The sequence below is a fragment of the Podarcis vaucheri genome (assembly GCF_965113315.1).
Source record: "Podarcis vaucheri genome assembly, chromosome: 7".
Classification (NCBI taxonomy): domain Eukaryota; kingdom Metazoa; phylum Chordata; class Lepidosauria; order Squamata; family Lacertidae; genus Podarcis; species Podarcis vaucheri.
The window spans coordinates 13653178-13677057 of record NC_138765.1 but is presented as its reverse complement, the minus strand read 5'-3'; the positions used below and the strand labels follow the sequence as shown (position 1 = coordinate 13677057).

Here is a 23880-nt window from a genome sequence, read left to right as displayed (position 1 = left end):
TCCACGTAGACCTAGAGTGGCTCCATCCGTCCTTAGCCATCGCCTGTGCCAACATTTCTGGCAATGAGCCCAGTCGAAGGTTAGGCTAGAGGATCACCCCATTTCATTCCAGTTCCATGATTCTCTGAGAACTGTGCTTGTGGGTTTTGTTAGTATTTATTTTTTAAAAATCTTAATTGGCTTTAATGTATCTGTGATGTGTTTCGATTGTTGCAGAAGACCCAGAGGTTCTGGGTGGACCGAAGAGGGTGCTTTAGGAATAATAACAACTATTATTATTATTCATGGATATGGTACTGTAACTCCTCTTTCTTCCAGTTTATGTTGCAATCCCGAAATAGGGCGGCGGCAGCTGTTGGCAGAGGTGGCAGGAGCGGGAAAGCGGCACGTACCCAGCACAGTGAGGATGGCGATCTGGTGGTGCGTGTCTTCTGTGTAAAGCTGGCAGAAGTAGCCGCCCTCATCTTCCAGGCGGGCATTGGAGAGCACAATGCGGACTTGCTTCTGGGTGAACTCCACCAGCTGGAACCGCTCATCCTTCAGGGCTGTAAGGAGGGTGAGGAAAAGGTGTCTCATGTTATGGACCAGTGAAATGAGAAGAGTGTCATCAGGGTGTGATGCTGTACGGTTTTCAATTGTATTTCCATTGCTTCTTTTATTTCTTATGTTTTATTTCGTGCTGCAACTTGCATTCCATAGAATTCAAATACATAAGAAGCAATAAAAATACAGTCTTGGGGAGGGGGTTTCCCCACTTTCTCTCAAGGGACTGTCTCTATTTGAGACAAGATGCCAGGTGGCATGGAGGTGCCGTTCATGGCTTCTCTAAGTGAGGATCACTCAGTCCAGGCCGGCCCCACCATTAGGCAGAATGCAGCAGATCCCTCGGGCAGGAAGATTTAGGGCTGCTACCGAAAGCTGCAGAAGTGTCTAGGGCTGGATGATATCTGGTTTTCAACATAGTGATATATCACCAGCGAGACATCATGATATACAGATATATCACAATGTCTAAAATAAGGATGGAGCTACGTAGAGGCAATGGCTGGCTTTGCAGGTTTTCCCCGTATTGGGATTTTTGCTGGTGCCTGATCTTGTGGTTCGCTGCCCCTGGCAGGAGACAGGGGAGAGCTGAGCCGGCAGGGTTAACAGGGGCTACAGGAAGCGAGAGAAGAATTGGCTGGCTTCACGGTGTTTCCCACATTGTGATTTTTGCACAACACATTCACACCTACACGATATATTCACAATATATTGACAGGTCAATAATTCTGAAACCGATATCATGATATGGACTTCAAACCTGTGTTGGATGATATATTGATATATCGTCCAGCCCTAGTGTGTAGTTGGATACACTTAGCATAGGGAGGGTGCCATCTGGACTTTCCTCCTCAGTTCCCAAGCTATCTTGGGTCAGCCCTGGACTCTGACCTGGTTGTTTTTAAGTTCAGGGTGTAACCGATCAATTCCCCACTGCCCAGGCCAGATTGGCTAGTGACCCAAAGGAAGAACATTGTTTGAGTGCTTGCTTCCCCATGAGGCATCTGGCTTGGCTAACCCGCCTCGATCCATGTGCTCTGCAAGCACCTCTGATATGATACTTGTTCTCTTCTTGCAGCAGGTTGCACTGTAGTGGGCTGACGTGTAGGGGGTGCTGGTCCAGATGGCAGGCCTGGGATTGAGTGTGTGGCATTTCTCGTCCAGCTCCATCTCTATGGTCCTCTAGCTTTCCAGCCCAGCCTACAACCCCACCGTTCCCGAAGCCCCATTCTTACCCCGCGTGCCGTTGAAGAAGAGCGTCTGGCGGGAAGGGTTTTGGATCACTACTATGGAGCCATCGTACTGGTGCAGCTTGCAGTTGATCTCGGCCTGGCCGCCCTCTGCCACGGTCACATTCTCAGCTTGGACCTCCTGAGCTCTGGCTAGTGCAGGGAGAGAAAGAAAAGAATGGGTTACCATTACATTCACGGGAGGCGAGTGGGGCTTTAATGGGAGCAGGGATTCGCCTGGGCTGAGTACCAGCACCCGAGCCCCTCTTTGCATACCAGTGAAGAATAAACTCATGCATAAAGGTAAAGGGACCGCTGACCATTAGGTCCAGTCGTGACCGACTCTGGGGTTGCGGCGCTCATCTCGCTTTATTGGCCGAGGGAGCCGGCGTTTGTCCGCAGACAGTTTCCAGGTCATGTGGCCAGCATGACTAAGCCACTTCTGGCGAACCAGAGCAGTGCATGGAAATGCCGTTTACCTTCCCGCCGGAGTAGTACCTATTTATCTACTTGTACTTTGAGGTGCTTTTGAACTGCTAGGTTGGCAGGAGCAGGGACCGAGCAACGGGAGCTCACCCCGTCGCGGGGATTTGAACCGCCAACCTTCTGATCAGCAAGTCCTAGGCTCTGTGGTTTAACCCACAGCGTAGTCAAAATTATAAACATTGACAGAGCATGTTGGAGCTGCCACCTGAACATATTCCACCTCACCAGATTTCTGAGCAAAGGAGTGCTCCTGAGCATGTACGGAGAGCCCTTGTCACAATTCGTTTCTTATGTCAGAGATGAGTGAGTGGGCAGGGTTTGGGGGCAAGCCTGGGACTGTGGCTTCCAGGCTGGATTTAGAAGTTCAGGCCTGGGGAGGTCAAAGCCTTTATATCCAGTGTGGGGATTCATTGAACTGTATAACCGTAGAGTTGGAAGGGGCCCTGAGGGTCATGCAGTCCAACCCCCTGCAATGCAAGAAATCTCTACTACAACTGCTATCAGCCCCTGGAAGCATGGCCAATGGACGGGGTGATGGGAGCTGCAGCTCAGCAACCTCTGGAGGGACAGTGGTTCCCTACACCTGCTTTATATGGGGAAATGTAATCACATGAGTGGGCCACACCCTCACATGCCACCAGGGAAACAACAACAACAACAACAACAAAACAACAACAACAACAATTTATTATTTATACCCCGCCCATCTGGCTGGGTCCCCCCCAGCCACTCTGGGCGGCTTCCAACAAAACACTAAAATACAATAACCTATTAACCATTAAAGGCTTCCCTAAACAGGGCTGCCTTTACATGTCTTCTAAAAGTTTGGTAGTTATTTTTCTCTTTGACATCTGGTGGGAGGGCGTTCCACAGGGCAGGTGCCACCACCGAGAAGGCCCTCTGTCTGGTTCCCTGTAACTTGGCTTCTCGCAGCGAGGGAACCGCCAGAAGGCCCTCAGCACTGGGCCTCAGTGTCCAGGCAGAACGATGGGGTTGGAGACGCTCCTTCAGATATACTGGACCGAGGCCGTTTAGGGCTTTAAAGGTCAGCACCAACACTTTGAATTGTGCTCGGAAACGTACTGGGAGCCAGTGTAGGTCTTTCAAGACCGGTGTTATATGGTCTTATAAAAGGACGCAAGGGGCACAGAGGTGTCTTGCTGTAGGACTTGTGCAATATTAAGCAAAAGGCCTGAGGCAGAAGAGTTGACCGGTTGCTTCAAATCAAATATATAACCTCCATTCCTTCTTAATTTTCAAGCTGCTGGCCGTGGCAATCTTTACTCCTTGGCTCAGCATAGTTTCCTTTTCTCTCTCCTGATCCTCTCCTCCAACTCATGTTTCTCTGTCCTGCTCTCTCTTCCAACTTTAGCCCCCTGCTTAAAAAAAATTCTGACCTTCTCTCGCATAAACGCAACCTGGTCAATGGCAGCCGAAAACTCCTATCTGTGCAACTTCTCTGTGACATCAGAGCATCTCAGCCAGTCTTGAGGCTTCACTGCAACCACTAAGAACCTCTAGTCAGTGCATTAAAATGTGTCTCTCTTCACATCTACTGTTGTATCATTGGACTTTTTAAAATATAATCAACTCAATATTATGTAATCTAGCATGTGCGGGTACGGGAGGGAGGACACTGCCTTGAACAAACTGCAACCGTTTGCAGCAAAGTGTGCTGATGGGCTTGCTTACTTGAGTCATCTGCAGCAACTACTTTTCTGACTTATATAGAACAGGGTTGAGGAAGCTCAGGCCTGTGAGCCACATGTGTCTCCCCAGGCCTCACAATCTGGCCTTTGAAACTCTTCCCAGGCCACAGCCCTTACTAGCCTTGCTTCACAGCTTGAGAGTTTTTGCCTGACTGGAACATGCCATTGAGCACTGACCATAGCCTCTTGTTTGCCTGGACGGAGGGTAGAGAGAAGGCTGTGCAGGGAAAGTAGCGAAACACACAAAGATAAAATTGACATTTGTTGCTCCTTCAAAGGTTGAGGACCTGGACTGAAAAACATTCCCCACCCCAATGATCTAGACTGTGGACCAGAGGACAATAAGTCAATGGCCTGTGAGAGGAGACCCCTGCCAAGCAGGTACGGCGGAAATAAATGGCTTCTTGTCCCCTCCAACTCTTTCGATGCTCAACCAACAGCCCTTTGTCTAATCAGAAGCAAAAAAACAACACACGACACCCCTGCAAGAGACAAGCCAATTATTCTACAGAGTCATAAACTATGGGATATTGTGGTAATGGAAAAGGCAATAAAACAAAATGAAGATAGCAGAGGGGCAACTATGGGAGGGGGGAAACCTTTTAGGAACATTGGCTTTCAGGGCGTGTGAAGCAGAGGAAGATGGCAAGGGCTAGGAAATACAAACCATACATCATGTGTACTTTTTTGTGTGACTGCCTCCTCCCAAGAGAAGCAGAGCCTCATCCAGGGCAACACCATCTCCTTGCTTTTGCCTGGTTACGTACAGGTCTCCTAAGTCACCTTTCCAGCCCAGAGGTGCTCAAGGCAAAGGACAAATGGCTCAAGATAGGGGTGCTTTACATGCGGGCGCGAAATCCAAGTGCCTGGGGTCAGTATCGTGTCTTTCCGGCAGCTCCTCGAAACACCATGTTAAATGAATGCTAAACAGGGAGAGCCGAACGCTAATAGATGTAATAAGATTCAGAGATTTATAAGTATTATCCGTGCTACGGAAACGCCAGGAGCTGCATAAGACACCGCCACGTACAGCCCCGCACAATGCAAGCTTTACATAAATTGAGCTTTACATTCAACACTTCTCCAAACGCATTAGCTAAATTTGCTCTCTTCCCTTTTTATGAAACGAGGGAGTTATAAAGGGTGGCGAGGCGAGGCCTTCCATTGGAGGAAGGCCTGTCCAGAGATCACCCTGACCTCGCAGCTTGGGCCAGCCAGTCTCCCCCTGACGGGAGGCGCCCTGACAAAAGGTTCTGGCCAAGCGCTTGACGTTCTGATCCAGGACACTCTCTGAGGACCTCATTCCCTTCTGGACATCCTTCCAGAGGGGTCACGTGCCATGGGTGGGTCAGGCCAGAGGGAAAGGTGGATACAGTGGCATAGTGTGGGTTGCCAGTGCCTAGGGCTGCATGGAGGGAGAGAAAAAGATGGAGTACACATGTACATTCAGTGGCGTCCACATCGCTCAGGAGATCGTGGCAACAGAGATAAGAAAAGAAGAGTCATTCCATTGCCTGGAGAGACCACTTCCTGGTTCACATGGAGAAGCCGTTTCAATGGAGCCCAGTGACGAAAGCACACAGCTGTACTGAGGCAGCACCAGGTGTTGAAATTTTGTGCCCACACTGCGCCACTAAGTAGGTAGAGCAATGAAATGCGGACCTTTCGGCAGCCGGCCAGTTTCTACACATATTCATGCACTCCTCTCTGTCCTCCATCCCATCAAGCACGACACATGATCCCCATAGCCAGGCCCAAACAACCAAGGAGGGCGTGAAGCAAGATCCCTGAAGGGTGGGGCCTGGGGGGAGCCCGAGGGCCAGATAGAGAAGCCCAGAGGGACACATTTGGCCCCTGGGGCTGAGGTTGCCAACCCCTTTTTCTAACAGAAGTGCTGCTCCTGTGCGCCCTCCACGCCCTTCGTTGCAGACTGTGACCTGCAGGAACAGAAGACTTTGAGCGTCACCACTGCTGCTGTGCGCAGCCATCTCAGGCAATGGCTCTTGTGCTCCAAGGTATGACAGCAGAGTAGATGGATGGGCCTGACCCATCGGGAATGACCCGCTGGGAAATTCTCCTGCACAAGCTGCACTGGGATGAATGGAAGCTGTGTGCCTTGTGTGCTAAGCATGTGTGATTTTCCACCTCAGCTAGCCCTGACTGTAAATATATCAAGGGCTGTATCTCCTGAAAGGGTTTACTGAGCCCTTGAGAACACCCTTAAAAAAACCACACACCCTGCATTAAGAAGAGTCGAGTTCTGCAAGGGGAATAAATTGCACATATTAAACAAATGTGCAAAATTCCTGCATTAAAATTATTTCACATGTGTTCCCTTCCCCATACCTTCTGCTAATATTTAAATCCATTACGGAACCTCAGCGATATCTGCTTTCCCCTGTAGCAAGCCATCACTGCCTGGACACGCAAGAGAATGCACGCCTTGGCAATGAGCGTTGCTGTAATGCTCAGTAATGCTCTCCTTTGCGTCTGCTGTTATTTAGAGATTTCTCAAAGCGGCGGAGGGATGGGCAGAGACGTGAACAAATGCGCAGCAAAACAAAAAACAAAAACCATCCCACAGGTGCAGAGACAAAAGATCACAGAGGCATACACTGAGAGGCGCTGGAAATGCCTACAGGAAATGCACAGCCTTAAAAGGCAGAATCTGGCCGCATGGGATTTTAGCCCTGCTCTCCAGCAATTTCTGAAAGCCACATGGCACCTGTATGCCACCCACGCTGATCCCCCCACCTGTCCGCCACGGCAGGCTGACATTGCACGCACAGCGTTGTTCAGGCCGGACAGGGCTGGCGCTTGCAACCTTCACCCCAGCACTGCTTCCTGCCTTCCCAGCGGAATGCTAACATCTCAGAACCGGGAGCAGCAGAAGCCCCTGTGTGGACATGACCCGGCACATCTATACGTACGCGCTTTCCCCGGAGGCCACGGAATCTGCGTGCCCCGAAAGGAATTAATTCACAAGCACATGCCCTGGGCTCTGATCCATAAATCCAAGTTCACTTTTGACATTTACTTTTGCCGGCTCACATTCCGAACACAACACGCAGGGAAGAGAGCCCCGAACGGCCTCGGACGACCCACGTCTTTACAAACCGCAAATTGACAGGTGTGAAAGCTACACATCCGTCGGGCAAAAACAAGCTCCACCCGGGTCTCGGGCCCAATGGCTCTTCAGACATTGCCTAGTCAAAGAGAAGGAAAGAATGAATGCCTCATGTGCTACACATTTTCTGGTTGTGCCACAGCAAGAGTATTCAGCTATGAAGCTTCCTGCTACCACCTGTCATCTGAACCGGTCGGTGCCCAGAAAAGTTTGATCATGAAATCCTTGCAGTTCACAGAATCATAGAAGTGTAGAGCTGGAAGGGACCCTGAGGATCATCTAGTCCAACCCCCTGCAATGTAGGAATATGCAGCTGCCCCATACAACCTTGCCATTATAAGCACCACGCTCCCAGCCAACTGAGCAGTTGTGCGAGTTGTCGCTTTGTGGGTGCCAGGAATGCATGCACAAGAAGGGGCACTCATCAAAGGGTGGGAGGGATTTGCATTCCGTTATTTTCGTCCTTCGGGTTGATTTGTTTATTATAAAAATTGCCAGCGGCCTCGACGAGAAAGGTGGGATGGAAATTACGAACAAACAAAACAGAGGCACAGAAGACTGCTGGCTGGAGGAGTTAAGCAAGAGGTGGGAGGAATTTTTAATGGCAAGCGATAGAGGCCGTGGTGAGATTCTGCTCCTGTATACATTCCTCGGCTCCCCCTTCCTCCCCACCCCACCCCATTTGCCCTCTCCCGCCTGCTGGCACCATTCGCTCCCTCTTGCGGCACACACGTAGCCCCAGCCTGTTTGAGATTCCTGAGGACGCATTCCAGCCATGTGCCTCTCACTAAAGGTCACGACTTGAAAATGCCGGCCCATCCATCAGGGCCCTGTGCCAGGGGTGGAGGAATTAACCCCACTGCTGCAGTGGGTCCCTCGTGGAACTCGAAGCCCGGAAAGCAAATAAGCGCCGAGAGTCCAACACCGCTAAGATCCAACCATTTCCTTGCTTCTTCCCTTCCACCCCTGGGATAGAAGGTGCCAAGAATGTGTGTGCCCCAGCCGTCTAATCTACACCAGTGGTGCATGCTGTGGAGCAGAGCCTGCCCTCGGCACCTGCGTGGTAGGAAGAGATGCCCTCATACCATCATGCCAGCTCTCGGACGCATGCACTGCGCAGCCTGCCTCCTCTTCCAAGTGCAGAGCCTCCAAGTGTCCCTATTTTCCAGGGACACTCCCAGATTTACCAAAGCCATCCCGGTTTCTGACCTGATCCCAGAACGTTCCGCTTTTTCTTAGGACGTCCCTACTTTCTTTGGCGAAACACTGGAGGACGTCTGTATTTTCAATGGAGAAACGTTGGAGGGGATGGAATAGGACATCTCCCTATTTCATGGGTAGGCAAACTAAGGCCCGGGGGCCGGATCCAGCCAAATCACCTTCTAAATCCGGCCCATGGATGGTCTGGGAATCAGTGTGTTTTTACATGAGTAGAATGTGTGCTTTTATTTAAAATGCATCTCTGGGTTATTTGTGGTAATAACCCTGTGGTTATTTGTGGTAATTCATTCTCCCCCCCAAAAAAAAAAAATATAGTCTGGCTCCCCACAAGGTCTGAGGGACAGCGGACCGGCCCCCTGCTGAAAAAGTTTGCTGACCCCTGCTTCATTGGAGAAATGTTGGAGGGTGTGCAAGCAACTTTGCCTGCGCTGGCTCTGCAGCGAAGTGGCTGGGGACAGTTTAATCTTCATTTATTTATACTTCTACCCCGAGTTTCCGTCCCAGGAGCCCAAGCTAGCTAACAATAGGTCATGCAAATCCATTTCGGTGGGGCCGGCGGAAGAGAACTTCCGACAGATTGTGCTTTTTGGGAGCTGATTTGTTGCATAAGGGAAGCGAAGACGTAGCTTGATGGAAGGGAAGGCAGTTGGCAGGGCAAAAAATACAGGCTATGCGGAGATTTATGTGCCTGAATTATCCTTGTCTTCTTAATAAGCCAACACTATTAGGGGTGGGGTGGGGGTGGGGGGGAGGGGAGGACAGTTTTGCTGCAAGCCAAAAAACCAAAATGTCTACAAATGGCAAAGCCCGCTTTAGGAAGCTCACCGCAAGGAGAATGCACCAGGCAAATGTGACTCTATTACACGAACTAATAAATCTATCAAATTTCTCAGATTGATTTTAAGTGATTGTGGTCGCACACGCACACGCCATTCAGCGCCAGCCGCACATGAGCAACAATTCACTCAAAGCATTTCCGCCAAGGGAAGCTTAGGGATTTAGCTACATCTGCCTTTCTAAGGAAACCAGCCTGATCCACACCTCCCAGCCAAATGTTTGGATCAGATTGCGATTCTCCCGACTTTGCGCTTCTCTGAATTTTGCAATGCAGTTCTCAGATAAAAAAATCTGCATGCCAACATGCGTATAAAAATGTAACTTTAGGACAAAATACATAATAGAAAATCGTAAAACACATTTAGAAACACATTGCATTTACATCTACATATTTTCTCACCAAATACATGTTTATAAATGTGTTTTACCCTATAAGTTCAAAAATACATATTTCGAAAAGAGATTTTTTTCTGTGATTTCCCTTTCCCCTTTTTAAGATTGCAGATTAACGTGGACATGAGGCAGAACAGAATGAACTCGGGCAAAACTGATGAAGTCTGGAGACACAAAGTGATCCATCCATCAGTAATTCCAGCCATGCTATGTAAGTTGAGCACATAATGGTGGTTTGTACACAGCCATTGGCCAATCATTTGAGGCAAGGAAAAATCCTCTTCAACTGACAAGGCAGCGTCCAAGAGAGGCCACCGTTCTTCTCTCTTCCCATCCCGAATTTCAAGCCCCAACATTTCAGTCCCCCCAAAATAACAAAGGTATGTTTCAGCAGATGGGGGAAATGTGGTGGGTTACTAACTTTTAGCAACTTAATATCACCACCACAGAATAAACCTGATATGTTCGGCAGTATGCATAATATAGAATTTCATCCCCTCCCCTTCAAACTCTACACATCCTGATGTCCTTTTGTGCAGCACTTCTAGGCACAGATCTGGGCTTGAAAGCTTGGTGTCCAAGCTTTGGGTTTTTGTTTTGTCCCAGCACTTTTCCTGGAAAAACCAGCATTTTACCGCTGAATCAGAGGGAACGGCAATTGGGTTTTCAGAGGACTGCTGCTTGCATTGCTAGATAGCTCAGTGACAGAGCATGAGACTCTAAATCTCAGGGCTGGGTGTGTCAAGCTCCACGTTGGTCCTGCAATGCAGGGGGTTGGACTAGATTATCCTTGGTGTCCCAATGTGCACCAGGGAAAAGGGGGGAGGGAAACCTCTTGAACACAGAGCGTTAAAGTGAGGACAGTGCAGCACAAAAGGAAGTCTGGTTGAGCTCTGCCTTACTGAGGATTTCCTCCACAAAGACTAGAAATGTGCTTTAAAAACAAACAAACCAGAGATTCTCAGGATGGGTGCAATGGACTCTACATCATCTGCTTTGGCGTACACCAACAGGACTGAAACCAAAAAACCTGACAAATATGAAACTGCTAATTCCTTTAACAGGCATTTTCGCATATTACGAGCAGCAGCACTGAATGGGCTGAGCGGGGAATATCAGGTCAGGTAGCAACTTCAACCAGCACGTCTGTTCTTCAAAAATAAATGGCCAACACACCATCTGCAGTCTGGCAGCTCTGACAATTCTTCCTCCTCCATAGGAAAAATGGCTACTTTGATATTGTGCAGGGGGAAAAGAGAGGCAACAGCCACTGACTCATTTTCTCCGTCTCCACAAGAAAGACGCCTGTGTCGATGCTGTGATTCACAACGTAAGGAACTGTTGCCCTTTCTGACAGTGAAAATCAAAATGGCAGCCACTCCGCTGTCTTCCGTGGCCGAACAAAGATGGTTGCTCCTCAGCAACGCAGAACTGTGCTGCATTGTGGTTGACCCGGCTCAGCGGCGAACAAAGTCAGCCATGGGAAAATAAAAGCTTACCCTTCGACGTTTTGCTCTGAGCAACAAAAATGGCCGCTGTGTGAACCACCTGAGCAAAAATAGAAAAAGAAAAGGGCCTCTTGCCTCTATCCATAGCAACATGGCTCCACTTTAGCACCATGGATACACACGGTTTCGCTCTTGCTCCAGCTGAGGAACAAACATGAGCACTCTTAGGCATCTTACAGAAATATCGCTGTTCCTTCGACCAGCCTCTCCCCCCACCACGGCCCCGCAACTCTACGCTTGCTCGGTGACAATAACCACAGCTGATTGATGGGAACGAGGCTGCCACAGGGACTGTGTGTGCCGAGACGGATGGGGGGCAGAACGGAGTCCCTGGCAGGCAACCATAGTTCAATGCCAGCCAATGGGGTGGAGCTTAGCTTTGAAAATATGCCCCCCTTCCTCTCTGGCATTCAATGCACTGTGTTCCCCTCAGCCCCTCGAGGCAGGCGGAATCCTTCCCCCTTCCCCGGAGTTGAAAGGGGTCACAAACTTTCAATGTAGCAGAGGGAGGAAAGGTTTGGACAGGACTCCTCAGTTCTGCTCTGCAAGCCCCAGAAGGGTTTGGAGCTCCGATGCCCTCTGCCTTTGTGCGGCTTCAAATCCCTTCCGGTAGCACCCAGAAACCAAGAGTGTTCTCTAAAAGTGTCTCTCTCTCTCTCTCTCTCTCTCTCTCTCTCTCTCTCTCTCTCTCTCTCAAACAACTGGACTTGGGCCAGAGGACTCTAGGAGCAAGACACACACACTTGGCTCTCTCTTGGCTGTGTTTCAGCATCACCACTAATGGGTGACCAGGTGGTGGCATTGCAGTTACCGGCTCCGAGTTGGGTGGTACAAAGGGCCAATAGGGTTTTACCTGGTCCAGCCAAAGCTGACCTCAGTGATTCAGCTTCTTAGGCAGCTTCCACACTGAGCATTTACTGCAGAATAGCCATGCTTTGTTCACTCACTTTTTATGTGAGCAAAACGTTCTCCCTCCCACATTTCCCCACCCCCTGCTGAACTTCTGGGTTTTGCTTCTGCTGAGAAAACCAAACATTAAACCCCCGCAATGGCATGGATGTCAGGTGTAGATGATCCGTTGTGTAGCTCTATAGTAGTTGCAAGTTAGAGCCTGTATACATGGCACTAGCCAATTCCTTCTCTCTGGACCATCTCTCCTCTTTAGGAATTAACCCTCCCTTTCTAAACAGATTTATCTTTATATCCACATCTATTCTCCCCATCCCCAACTGAAGTGGTAGGGGCAATCATGATTAGGAGTGCAACAACCCTTCCCCTGCCACACACACACACACGCATAACATGGTCCCTTTTTTAAAAAAATCCCTCCGTCACACACAGAAGATGGGGACAGGGAGAGGCGGCAATACCCACCTGGCTGCAGGATGTCACTCAGGATTCCAGAAGTCTAAAAGAAGAGTGACTATTCCACTTGCAGCTTAAAGAAGAACCCCAATGATTGGTGGCTGCAAAACTGTTCACATCTGCAAGCACCACACCCCCACGCCCCATAATGCTCTTTTGCCTGCGTGGATCACTCTACCCAAGCTCGGCTCGCCATCACGCACACACTGTCTCCCATCTGTAGCATGCAGATGGGCATAAAGTCATTTGTGTCCTTCAACTGCGAGTCTTCTGGGAACAGAGGCTTCTCTCCTCTGTTTACGACTGCTGTCTTGATACATGGGGAACAGGAGGGTTAGTGCAGAAGGCTCTGGGCAGGAGTTTTGGAGAGTCGGATCTTCAGGTTTCCTTCCCTGCCCTCTGCGAGTCTACGATCCTGCCCGAAAGCCCCTTAGGACAGGAGGACTGGCCATACATCAAAACAACCTGAATCAATGCGTTAAGGGGAACAGTGTTCGGGGAAACAAGAACAAGGGCATCTGCAGACGTCCCTCCGTCTGACTCCAGAAGGGAACAATGGGTCCTGTTCTGTCCTGGCCTTGGCACCATCCATCACGGGGAGTGTTTTGTCGGGCAGCTGGCATCGCGCTGCTGCTGGGGCACGTCCTGGCACTGCATCCCGACCCCCTGGACTTGCAGATGCATTTGCAGCCCCAAGCACAAGCCAAATAAAGCAAAGGACACCAGGAACAACTCTCCATTTGGCCTGCAGTAACCTTGCATCTTATACATGGCAATAAGAAAAAAACCTGGATTTAAGAATAGAAGATTCTCAAAGGGGACAGCCTAGGGCAGCCGTTTTGTATGGACAGCTCTTCTGCTGCAGTACTACCTGGATGAGATATTTCTAAGCCAGGTGTGGGGAGCCTGTGGTCCTCCAGGTGTTGATGAACAACAATTAACATCCTTCCTGGCAACTGGTTCCCCATATTTGCTCTATGCACTTTTATTTCTCTTCCCCTGAAACCAGGAAACAACAACTTTGAGCCCCTCCAGATGTCCTATTTATTGCACATTCATGATGGTTTGTGTTCCTGATGCTATTGGAGTGGTCAAACCCGCAATCCAATTTCAATACTGTTTGACCCGCAAATGTTTTGGGGTGGTCACACTGCTTAAGTGTGAAAGAGTAAGGAACAGTTGGGCAAATCTGGGCAGTAAAACAAAACACAAAACATGGGGTGTTGACTATACTTATACAGTGGTGCCCCGCAAGACGAATGCCTCACAATACGGAAAACTCGCTAAACGAAAGAGTTTTCCGGTTTGGAGGTGCTTCGCAAAACGAATCTCCTATGGGCTTGCTTCGCAAGACGAAAATGTCTTGCGAGTTCCTGCGGTTTTTTCCCCTCCCCCCTTTTTTTAAGCCGCTAAGCCGCTTATCAGCTGATCCGATAAGCCGATAAGCTGCTAAAAGCCGCTAATAGCGCTAATCCGCTAATCCGTCAATGGGCTTGCTTCGCAAGACGAAAAAACCGCTAGACAAAGAGAATCACAGAACGGATTCTTTTCGTCTTGCGAGGCACCACTGTACTTCTGCTAGTCACCTTCTAGGGTTCACTGACCTTTTTAGGAATGAGAGCACACATGGGTTTTTGAGCAAGTACCATGGGCACCACATCTTGTGCTTTTCTAAGGAATTGGGTAAAAGTTGAATCCACCCAGTAGAATTAGGACCACTCCAGACATCTTTTCTAATTGCACATTCATGATGATTTGTGTTCTCGGTGCTATTGGGGCAGTCACAAGCAATTCCACTTTCAGTAGTGCGGGCAAAGGCTTTTGGGCAGTTGCAGTGTTTCATTTCCAGTCAATGCATATCCCACAACTTCCTGCTGAAATCCCATCATTTTTTATACCACAAATGCTCTGGTTTATTTTTGTCCTGCTACGTTTGTGCTATAGCCCCTCTGGACAGCAATAATGCGGTAGCCTCGGGGAAGCATTGCAACAACTAATAAAGCAGACTAAAACCACCGCTAATTCTTGTGCCAAGAACATGTTGGGAAATATACCTGCAATGAAACACAAGTCTGGAGGGGGAACACCTTGCAATTCCTTCCCTCCCTCCTACCCAGATCGTGATGCATTCAGATCTTGCTGCTCCATGGAGGATCAAGGGCTCAAGGAAAGGGCTGGGCAGCAAAATGAGGGATGTTGCCGACAGGTGCAGGCTCAAAGAGAGAAGGAGCCAGAGGCCAGCCCTCAGAGAAAATGGAAGAGAAATGCCAATTTACGGTTTATATATAATTGCAATTTATATATAATTATATATAATTCCTTGGTGGATGGGCAATATATATATTGCCCATCCACCAAGGAACTCAGGGTACAAGGCACCGGTATTTTCTGTCTCCTTGGTTTTATCATGGATGGATGGTCCAAGGAACTTCAAGGCTGACAGGCTCAATCCACACTTTTGCTCGTCCTGTGATTTCTTCTGTTTGTTGCATTACTTCTAGGTATGGGTCCAATAGGTTTTTCTTCTGTTCCCCAAGAAAACCCGCTGTTTGCTGCTGAATCGGAACAAATGTCATTCCATGGAAAACCCAATTGATGTTTTGTTTCCATTCAGTAGTAAACAGTGGGTTTTCCCAGGGAAAGCAGAACAGAACAGAACCTTTTGGACCCATGCCTAGACATCATGGAACAAACCAAAATGTGGATGGGCCCTGAGTGGAGATTGTCTCCTAGGCCTCTCCAGTCCATCATACAGCTCAAAGGGCATGCAAGAGATGGAGAAGGCCAGTGGGGAGCAGCTGAGCAGCACAGCAGCAGCAGCAGGAGCTCCACAATCCAGTTAGGGAAAATGAGAGGCAAGACACAAGACATTACTTTTATATGTTCTGGCCAAGGCACTACAATACAAAACCTCATTGCATCCCTGGTTGGCTGGTCCTGGCAGCTGTGTCTGAGCCATACTGTGCTGCACAGTGAACCAGCCCATGCCCATAAAGCCCTGGCAGGCCCCCTTCGCCCTTAATGGGTCTTGGACTCTTCCCTGGATGAAGACCATCTGCCGCCCTTGGACATCCCACCGGCTTCAGTTCAACAGGCGTCAGGTGGAAGCTGCCATTATCCGGGGTGCCTGGCATGCTCGGCCAAAGCAGAGTTAAGGCAAGGGAGACCAGCGCCTGCCTCCCTCCCTCCCTCCCTCCCTCTATCATTCACTTTTGCTCCTGAGGATCTACCAGGCTCTCCGTTCGTCAGTAATGTCCACTCAGCTGCAAATACACTCCTGGCTACAGCTTGAATGCTTTCAGCTTGCAATGTCTACAAATGGATAGTTTGCCTTGCACCAAAACAGTTCCTTCTCCCACTCCCAGTATTTAAACATGGGCTTTTGCTTCACTGCAACATTGCTCAGTTATGTGCCCTGGAGAAACCTTGGTGCATGAACCATGACTGCGGCTACACAGCAGGGGGAGAAAAGAACTCCACACATGCTCAGATTCATTGCCCTTTATTAAATTCTAAGATAGGTTCAAGGCTCAAAATCTCACACATTAGCAGCATGGTGCGGGGACACATACACCCACAGATATATAGATATAGATATAGTTATACAGTGGTGCCCCGCAAGACGAATGCCTCGCAAGACGGAAAACTCGCTAGACGAAAGAGTTTTCTGTTTTGGAGGTGCTTCGCAAAACGAATTTCCTATGGGCTTGCTTCGCAAGACGACAATGTCTTGCGAGTTCCTGCTGGTTTTTTCCCCTCCCCCCTTTTTCTAAGCTGCTAAGCCGCTTATCAGCTGATCCGATCAGCAGATAAGCTGCTAAAAGCCGCTAATAGCGCTAATAGCACTAATCCGCTAATCCGTCAATGGGCTTGCTTCGCAAGACGAAAAAACTGCTAGACGAAGAGAATCACAGAACGGATTCTTTTCGTCTTGCGAGGCACCACTGTAGATATAGATATGCACACACAAACATAAAACACGTAAGAGGCAATGTGGTACAGTGGCTACAGTATTGGACTAGGATTAAGGAGACCCCACCCAGCCACCAAGCTTCCAACTTCACCCATTCAGGTAAACTTCTGAGTTTTTCCACCAGCTGCAAATTGCAAAATGGGGTTGGAGGGAGGAGGGGGAAAGAGAGACACTGAAAAACACCTGGCAGGCCGCAATGAATGGCTGGTGACCTCTGTTTTGTTTGCTGGGTCACCCGACGATTCGCATGCGACCACACACAAGCAGGCGGAAGGACACAAGCAAAGGTTGACATTTCCGCTCCTCTGAAAGGGTCACACTCCCCACCACCACACATACACCTGCTGTTTTCCTAACATAATAAACCAAAGCAGAAAGAGCAATCCCCTCTTCAGACTGGTGCTATTTTAAGCCCCAACGCACAGGTGTTTTCAGCAAAGAAAGGGGGACCTTAGTTTGGGCAGCGCCCGCTTGGGATGGTGTCAGAGGAACCAAATCTCACACCGGGATTTGCAGGCCAACTGGGCTGGGAACTAGCCAGAGAGAAAAGGTGGGAGGGAGGGAGGAAGCAGTTCTTGCCCCTTCCCTTTGATGGCTCAGATGCACAAACCAGCATCCGCCCTGCCCTGTGTGGGATCTAAACCAAAATAAATCACCAGGCAGGGGCTGCTACATTGGGTGGGGGCTGCTTTCAAAAGTTGGAAGCCCTAAGCTATGGGTAGGAATAGGTGAGAAATTCAACGCAGTTCACATCTGAAGGCAAACTTTCTGAATTCACATTTTTTGAAGCAAGATGTGAACTGAAAACACAGCTGTCCTTCAAAATCCAAACTTCTCCCAATTTTGCAATGCAATTCTCTGGTCGAGTAACACATGCAAAACTGCACGTACCAGGGTAAAGCATGCATATAAATGCATGCAAGTGTGAAAATAAGCAAACGTGCATTATGTTAGGGTAAACTGCTTTGCGGAGAAGTCTCTTTTGTGGCCAGTTATCAAAAGCCGACGGCTACCAAGCAAGTTAGCAAATGCAAGGCTGCACAACAATAGGAAAGGGCCATCAAATTCACACTGTGCTTGTTAGGTTCCCACAGGTATAGGGACTGGCCACGGCTGGATCCACAAACATTGTGCTAACTGGACCCTGCAGTTGCCCAGCAGGGAGGTCTTGTACTCTGACAATGGGACCTCACTAAGGCAGCACTGAGGAATCTCTAGATGTTGTTGGACTCCATCTCCCATCAGTCACAGTCAGTATGGCTAATGGTCAGCAGTGATGGGAAATGGAGTCCAGCAACCTCAGGGTCCTGGTCCCAGTCAATAAGGTAAGTGGATAGGAAGGAGTTTTTCTTGCTCTCTCATTACTACTGGAGCCACCTGGTGAAGCTGAATGGTGGGAGACTGAGGGCAGATGTGGGTCATCTCTCACGCCAAGACTGAAAATTGCCAGTATCAGATGAATGCGTGCATTCATTCGTACACATCAGTTACAGGCCCCTGTTGGAACATCATTGCCCAAAGCAGCATACAAAATTTTACAACCACACAACTGAAATACTAAAAGCCGGTAATAAGAAGCAGCGTGAAACAACCACAGCAGCATTAAATATATATCTATTGAGCAATCAGATCCCAAAATGGCCTTTCTAAGCAACAGGGAAACTACTTGAGGTGGCCTGGGGCCCCTCCAGATTGTTTCTTCTTTTAAAGAGTGTATTCTGCAGCGTGTCACTGATGCAATTACAGCACATTAGTGGTGGATTTATACTGGACTATCCCAAAACCTGTTCCAGTTTATTAGCTGTCCTGCAATCCTCCCCCTTCCCAATGCTGTTGTATTATTGCTGTCTGGAGGGGGTGTTTTGATGCCAACGTGCAACAAAAGTCGGGACAGGAGGAAAATAAAGTGGAACACTTCTGGTATATGAAAGTTGAGCATTTCAGCAGGAAGCAACAGGAACTATAGAATGGTAAGGGAACGTGAGGATCATATAGTCCTGTGATGTCTAACAGGTCGATCCCCAGGAGGTTTTGGTCAATCACAGTCAGTCGCAGGCTCCTTTTCCTTTGTGGCAGTATAAGATCATCTGCCCCTGCCCCCTTGGCCCATCCTCCATTCGCGCATGATCGCTAGAATGGAAGACGGAGTTTTTGCTGTGAGGCTGATTGTTTCCTTAGTGATATTTTGGTGAGCAACTTTTCCCCTTTAATAAATTCCAACATTTTCCTCTCCAAGAAAGCTCAACAACTTTGACCTGAACTCCCCCCCCCCAAAGGGGTAGATCACTGCCAGTTTTTTATTCTGTGAGTAGATCGCAGTCTCTTGGGAGCTGGACATCCCTGATCTAGTCCAGCCCCCTGAAATGCAGGAATCACAACTGAAGCACGCACCGATCAGACAGAGGTGGCATGTCCACTCCCAAACCTTTGCAGGCATAAGCAGGACTATGTAAAACCACCCTATGGTCATCAGGAGCAGAAATCATCATGAATTCGCAATAACAAGGAGGCATAGAAGGCCAATTTAAAGAACTGATGCCACTTCTGAAAAGGCTCTCCTTCGCTACTCCAGCAGTTCTTGAGAGAACAGGGACATTCACATGGGGTTTGGAGGTCTCTTACATTTGGCGGGTCTGGCCTATGGATTAAAGGCGATGCTAATCAACCATTTGGACTGGGCGTGGAGGGCCAGCTGGTACCCAGTTTCCAGAAAGCAGCTGAAGCCTCTGCAATGTATGACTGGCCCGGATGTGTGAAGCCTTTCGGCTTAGATGGGGGACTTGTTTTCCATGCGCATCTGTAGACTCTGGAGTCAACTGTGCATGCTTCGGATGGATGCATTCAGGCTCTCTTCCAACCCTCTCTTCCCCGGGGTGGAAGCAGCTGCACTCACTTCCTTCCCTTCCCTTCCCCTGGGAATTAGGGTGGTTGCATTACTCGGCATATGCGTGCTAGTGGCACGAAGCGCAGGTGGCTGGCAACAGGACTCAGGGTTGGTGCTGGATTAAATTGGGCTGGCATGGTACCCCTTCCCTTCTTCCTGGTGACTCTTTTCCCACCAGCCCAGAAATCTGTTGGTGCAGACTTCCTTCAGGCCCCTGCCCCTTGCTTTCAACCCTTTTCTCCCTCGCGGAAAACTGTGTGGCAACGGCACCCTCTCAACCTGATCTTTGCTGCCGTTTGCTCCCTTTCCTGGACATCTGTTGAACAGTGTGCCTGCCATGGTATGGTTACCAGACATCCCCGTTTCCTGGGAACAGTCCCCAGATTTACAAATCTGTCCCCAGACAAAAATTGTCCCCGGATTTCATTTAATGTCCCCAGATTTATATTTTAAGTGTTGTAGATTTATTAGTAGGGAATGAATGTTGCGTGATTGGTTCGACAGCAAACGACACATTATATGGGGACTATATAGTTGGCCAATCGGTGCTAAAGAAGGATAGAACTTTCTTTATGTACGCTACAGCAGCAGCAAGAATTCTCATTGCAAAGCATTGGAAGACACAAGATTTACCCAATCTGGAAGAATGGCAGATGCAACTAATAGACTATATGGAAATGGCGGAAATGACTGGCAGAATCCGAGACCAGGGAGAAGAGTTGGTGGAAGCAGATTGGAGTAAATTTAAAACTTATTTACAGAAACATTGTAAAAATTTTGAATGCTGATGACATTGAAATGAATTGAAGGGGTTCTAGCAACAAGGTAAAATGTAAGATGGGATTGATAATAGATAAACTAATAGGATATGAATTTGCTGAACCAATTCTTAAAAGGGATACAAAAAAGGGAGGCGTGAGGAAGTCAGGAAAATAAGTTAACTAAAGATGAGAAATCAAAAAAGAAGGAGTTTTCTTTTCTTTTATATGTGTTTTTTCTTTTTCTTTTTTGTGTTTAATGTCTGTATTTTTGTATTCTGTAATTTTTTATTTTTTTCTGAACTTTTCTATTGATAAAACTTAATAAAATATTATAAATATTTATATTTATAAATATGGGGACTTCTGGCAAGGCAAAATGGTGGCTGCCATGGCAGCGAGCAGCTCCTGAAGCCAGCCAGAGCCAACTGCACTACCAGGCTGGCTCCAGCCTGCTGAGACTGCCACTGCTGCCACCACTGCTGAGGGGGAACCAGGGATGCCCAGCACATCAAATGGGGGAACCGCTGACACACACACACTCACACACACACCTGTGACTCAAATCGAGCTGGGAATAAGAGCACCCAGCCGAGTGCCCGCTGGTGCTCCGGGGCCAGGAAAACCCCAGAGCCAACACAGGGAGAAGAAGAAGAAGAAGAAGAAGAAGAAGAAGAAGAAGAAGAAGAAGAGTTTGGATTTGATATCCCGCCTTTCACTCCCCTTCAGGAGTCTCAAAGCGGCTAACAATCTCCTTTCCCTTCCTCCCCCACAACAAACACTCTGTGAGGTGAGTGGGGCTGAGAGACTTCAGAGAAGTGTGACTGGCCCAAGGTCACCCAGCAGCTGCATGTGGAGGAGCGGAGACGCGAACCCGGTTACCCAGATTACGTGACTACCGCTCTTAACCACTACACCACACTGGGAGGGGGAGGAGAGAAGGAGAAGGAAGAGGGAAGCCCCAACCTTGCCATGCTGCTGCCGCCACTGAGGAAGAAAGGTAGGAGAGAGCACCCGAGCCTACTCCACAGCGGCTAGTGCTCCAAGAGAGAAGGCCGGGGCCCAGAGGAAGGCTGTGTGACAGAGGAGGCCACAGAAGAGAATATATTACTTCTTAATTTTTTAAAAAAATTCTTTTTTTAATAACTTTTTTTTCTCTTTTCAAAAAAAATATGTGCCCCCGGATTCTTTGAAAAAAATATGGTAACCTTATGCCATGGGGCCCTCATGTATGCAAAGGAGCATTCGCTCCTGGCTAACCCTGATGCACAGAGACAGTGCAAACAAAGCCTTTGTGGGCAGAGAAGGGAGGGGAAGGGGGAATAATGTGGCCAGACGGAGATGCATCTACCATGACCCAGGTTCAGGAGAGAGCAAGGTAGCAGGTCTGATCCACTTGCTCCTGGGCTTCTCCTGCCCACAGATCTATGCTTGGGACTCAATGCAGTATTAAAAGTCCTGGATGCGCCAAACCGCTTAACGGGAGGCTGCATGTGCTGGCTCATTAGCCAGGCGCAGCTTGCGAAGCACAGGAACAAGAAACCGACGCACAGGGCAGGCAGGTAGGGAAGAACATACTGCCCTGGATCCTTTTCTGGGAATCCTGGGGGGCGAGGAGAATAACATTGTACATGTTCATCCAGTCAGGAGTCAAAGCACAAAGGGTCTCGGTGGCTCCTAAACGATGGACTCTTGGGTTGCAGGAAAATGTTATCATTACAGTCATACCTTGGAAGTCTAACAGAATCCGTTCCGGAAGTCCATTCGACTTCCAAAACATTCGGAAACCAAAGCGTGGCTTCTGAATGGCTGCAGGAAGCTCCTACAGCCAATTGGAATCTGCGGAAGCCCCATCAGACGTTCGGCTTCCAAAAGAACATTCAAAAACCGGAAGACTTACTTTCGGGTTTGGGGTATTCAGGAGCCAATCTGTTTGGGAGCCAAGGTGTTTGAGATCCAAGGTATGACTGTATTTGTTTCTTTATTTCTTTGTTATTTTTATTCATTTATTTTATTCATTATTCATTTACTATTTCATTGTTTGTTTGTTTCCAATATTTATATACCACCCAGTGGCAAAAGTTTCCAAGTTTAAAAAGCCATAGAGGGTAATTACTTTGAGCTGAGGGATTTGAGGATGGGTGTGGAGGAGCAGCTTTCCTTTCCTCTGTTTGTCCACTAAAGGTCACCCCTGGAATCTACTCTCCCCCCCCCCTTCCAGTAATATCCTGGCATCTCTTCCTGTATGGCTGGAAAAGCAGTATGGAGGATGCTGATTTTCAGCAGATGAACTACAAGAAGAGAAAAGGTAAAGCACTTCTGATCTGCTGCTTTGCAGCTCAAACTGTCTAGAAAGCATGGGTCGAAGTGGCTTTCCCCTTGCCCTGCTCCTTTCCCAAGGAGTACCTGTTCTTCAGCACTAAATCGGAGCAAATGTCAATCTGGAGAAACCCCAAGTTGCCATCTGCTCCAACTTAGCACTAAAGAGCAGTTTTTTCCTAGTGGAGAGGAGCAGAACAAGAAGAAGTATGGACAAGCCCCTAGCTTCTAGCAGTTGTTTGCTGGTAAACTAGGGGCAGGTAACCTGTGGCTCTCTAGACTACAACTCCCATTGTTACTGATCATTGACCATGCTAGTTGGGGTTGATGGGAGTTGGAGTGGGGGGCACAGGTAGAGAAGGGGCAGAAATGTGGTTCACTTCACACCTTTATGCACCTTCTGAAACAACATGCAATCCAAAATGCACTCCTCCTTCAAAATTCACATTTCTCCAGATTTTGTAACCCAAACGAATAATGTGCACACAGAAATTGTATATTGGCGGAAAGTGTGCATAAAAACGCACAAATTAGTGAAATCAACAAATAAAGATGTGTTACGTTAGGGGAACGGGTCTGCAAAAAGGTGTACGTGTGGCATGCCAAAACGTGTGTATTAGGAAAAGAATTGCACTAAAATGCTGGTGAATTTTCACAAGGACTTAAAAGCAAGGATCTGAAAACTGATTTGGGAAAACAAGAAACTGAGAAATACCGAAACAGCCAGATTCATCCGTCCCTAGCCATAATAGGCATCACTGAAACCTGGTGGGATAAGTCCCACGATTGGAATGTAATAATGGGGGGATACAATCTATTTCAGAGAAACAGACCAGACAAGAAAGGAGGAGGAGTGGCGTTATATGTCAGGGATGTGTATACCTGTGAAGAGATCCAAGATTTAGATCCTCAAAGCCAAAGTGAGAGCATTTGGGTCAAAATTAAGGGAGAGAAGAATAACAGAGACCTCATTGTGGGAGTTTACTATAGATCCCCAAGCCAAACGGAGGACATAGATGATGCCTTCCTGGAACAGATGGCCAAGCATGCAAAAGGAAGGGAGATAGTAGTAATGGGGGACTTCAATTACCCGGACATTTGTTGGACGTCAAACTCAGCCAAGAGCATAAGGTCAAACAGATTCCTCACTGGCCTTGCAGACAACTTCATTGTCCAGAAAGTGGGAGAAGCAACAAGAGGAACAGCCATTTTTTTTTATTTTTTTTTATAATCATATTTATTAAAATTTCCAATAATAACAGAATAGGAAAATAAGAAAGATAAAGGAAAGAAAGAAAAAGAGAAACTAACTTAGACCCTTCTTTTCATAACCTTCTTTCTGGGACTTCCTCCTTCCCCTCCCGATTGTATTCCCCTTTATCTAAGTTGGTTCCACAAGTTCTCATCCCCAATTAAACCTAATATATTATACTCATAAACCAATTTAAATTTACACCATCTTAGCATCACTCCTCGTCTTATAATAGAACAAAATTTTCCCCAAGATCCGCTCTCATTTCTTCCACGA

General features: G+C 48.1%; 1 protein-coding gene across 1 annotated transcript in view; it reads right to left on the bottom strand.

Moving 5' to 3' along the window:
• The window catches only part of CADM4 (cell adhesion molecule 4), a 139044-nt gene that overhangs the window by 13268 nt on the left and 101896 nt on the right, over positions 1-23880 (bottom strand). Inside the window, exons 2-3 of the mRNA XM_082232704.1 lie at positions 1779-1925; positions 393-545 (exon numbers count right to left, since the gene is read on the bottom strand). Of these exons, the coding sequence (XP_082088830.1) occupies positions 393-545; positions 1779-1925 (300 nt within the window). The remainder of the gene's footprint in view (positions 1-392; positions 546-1778; positions 1926-23880) is intronic.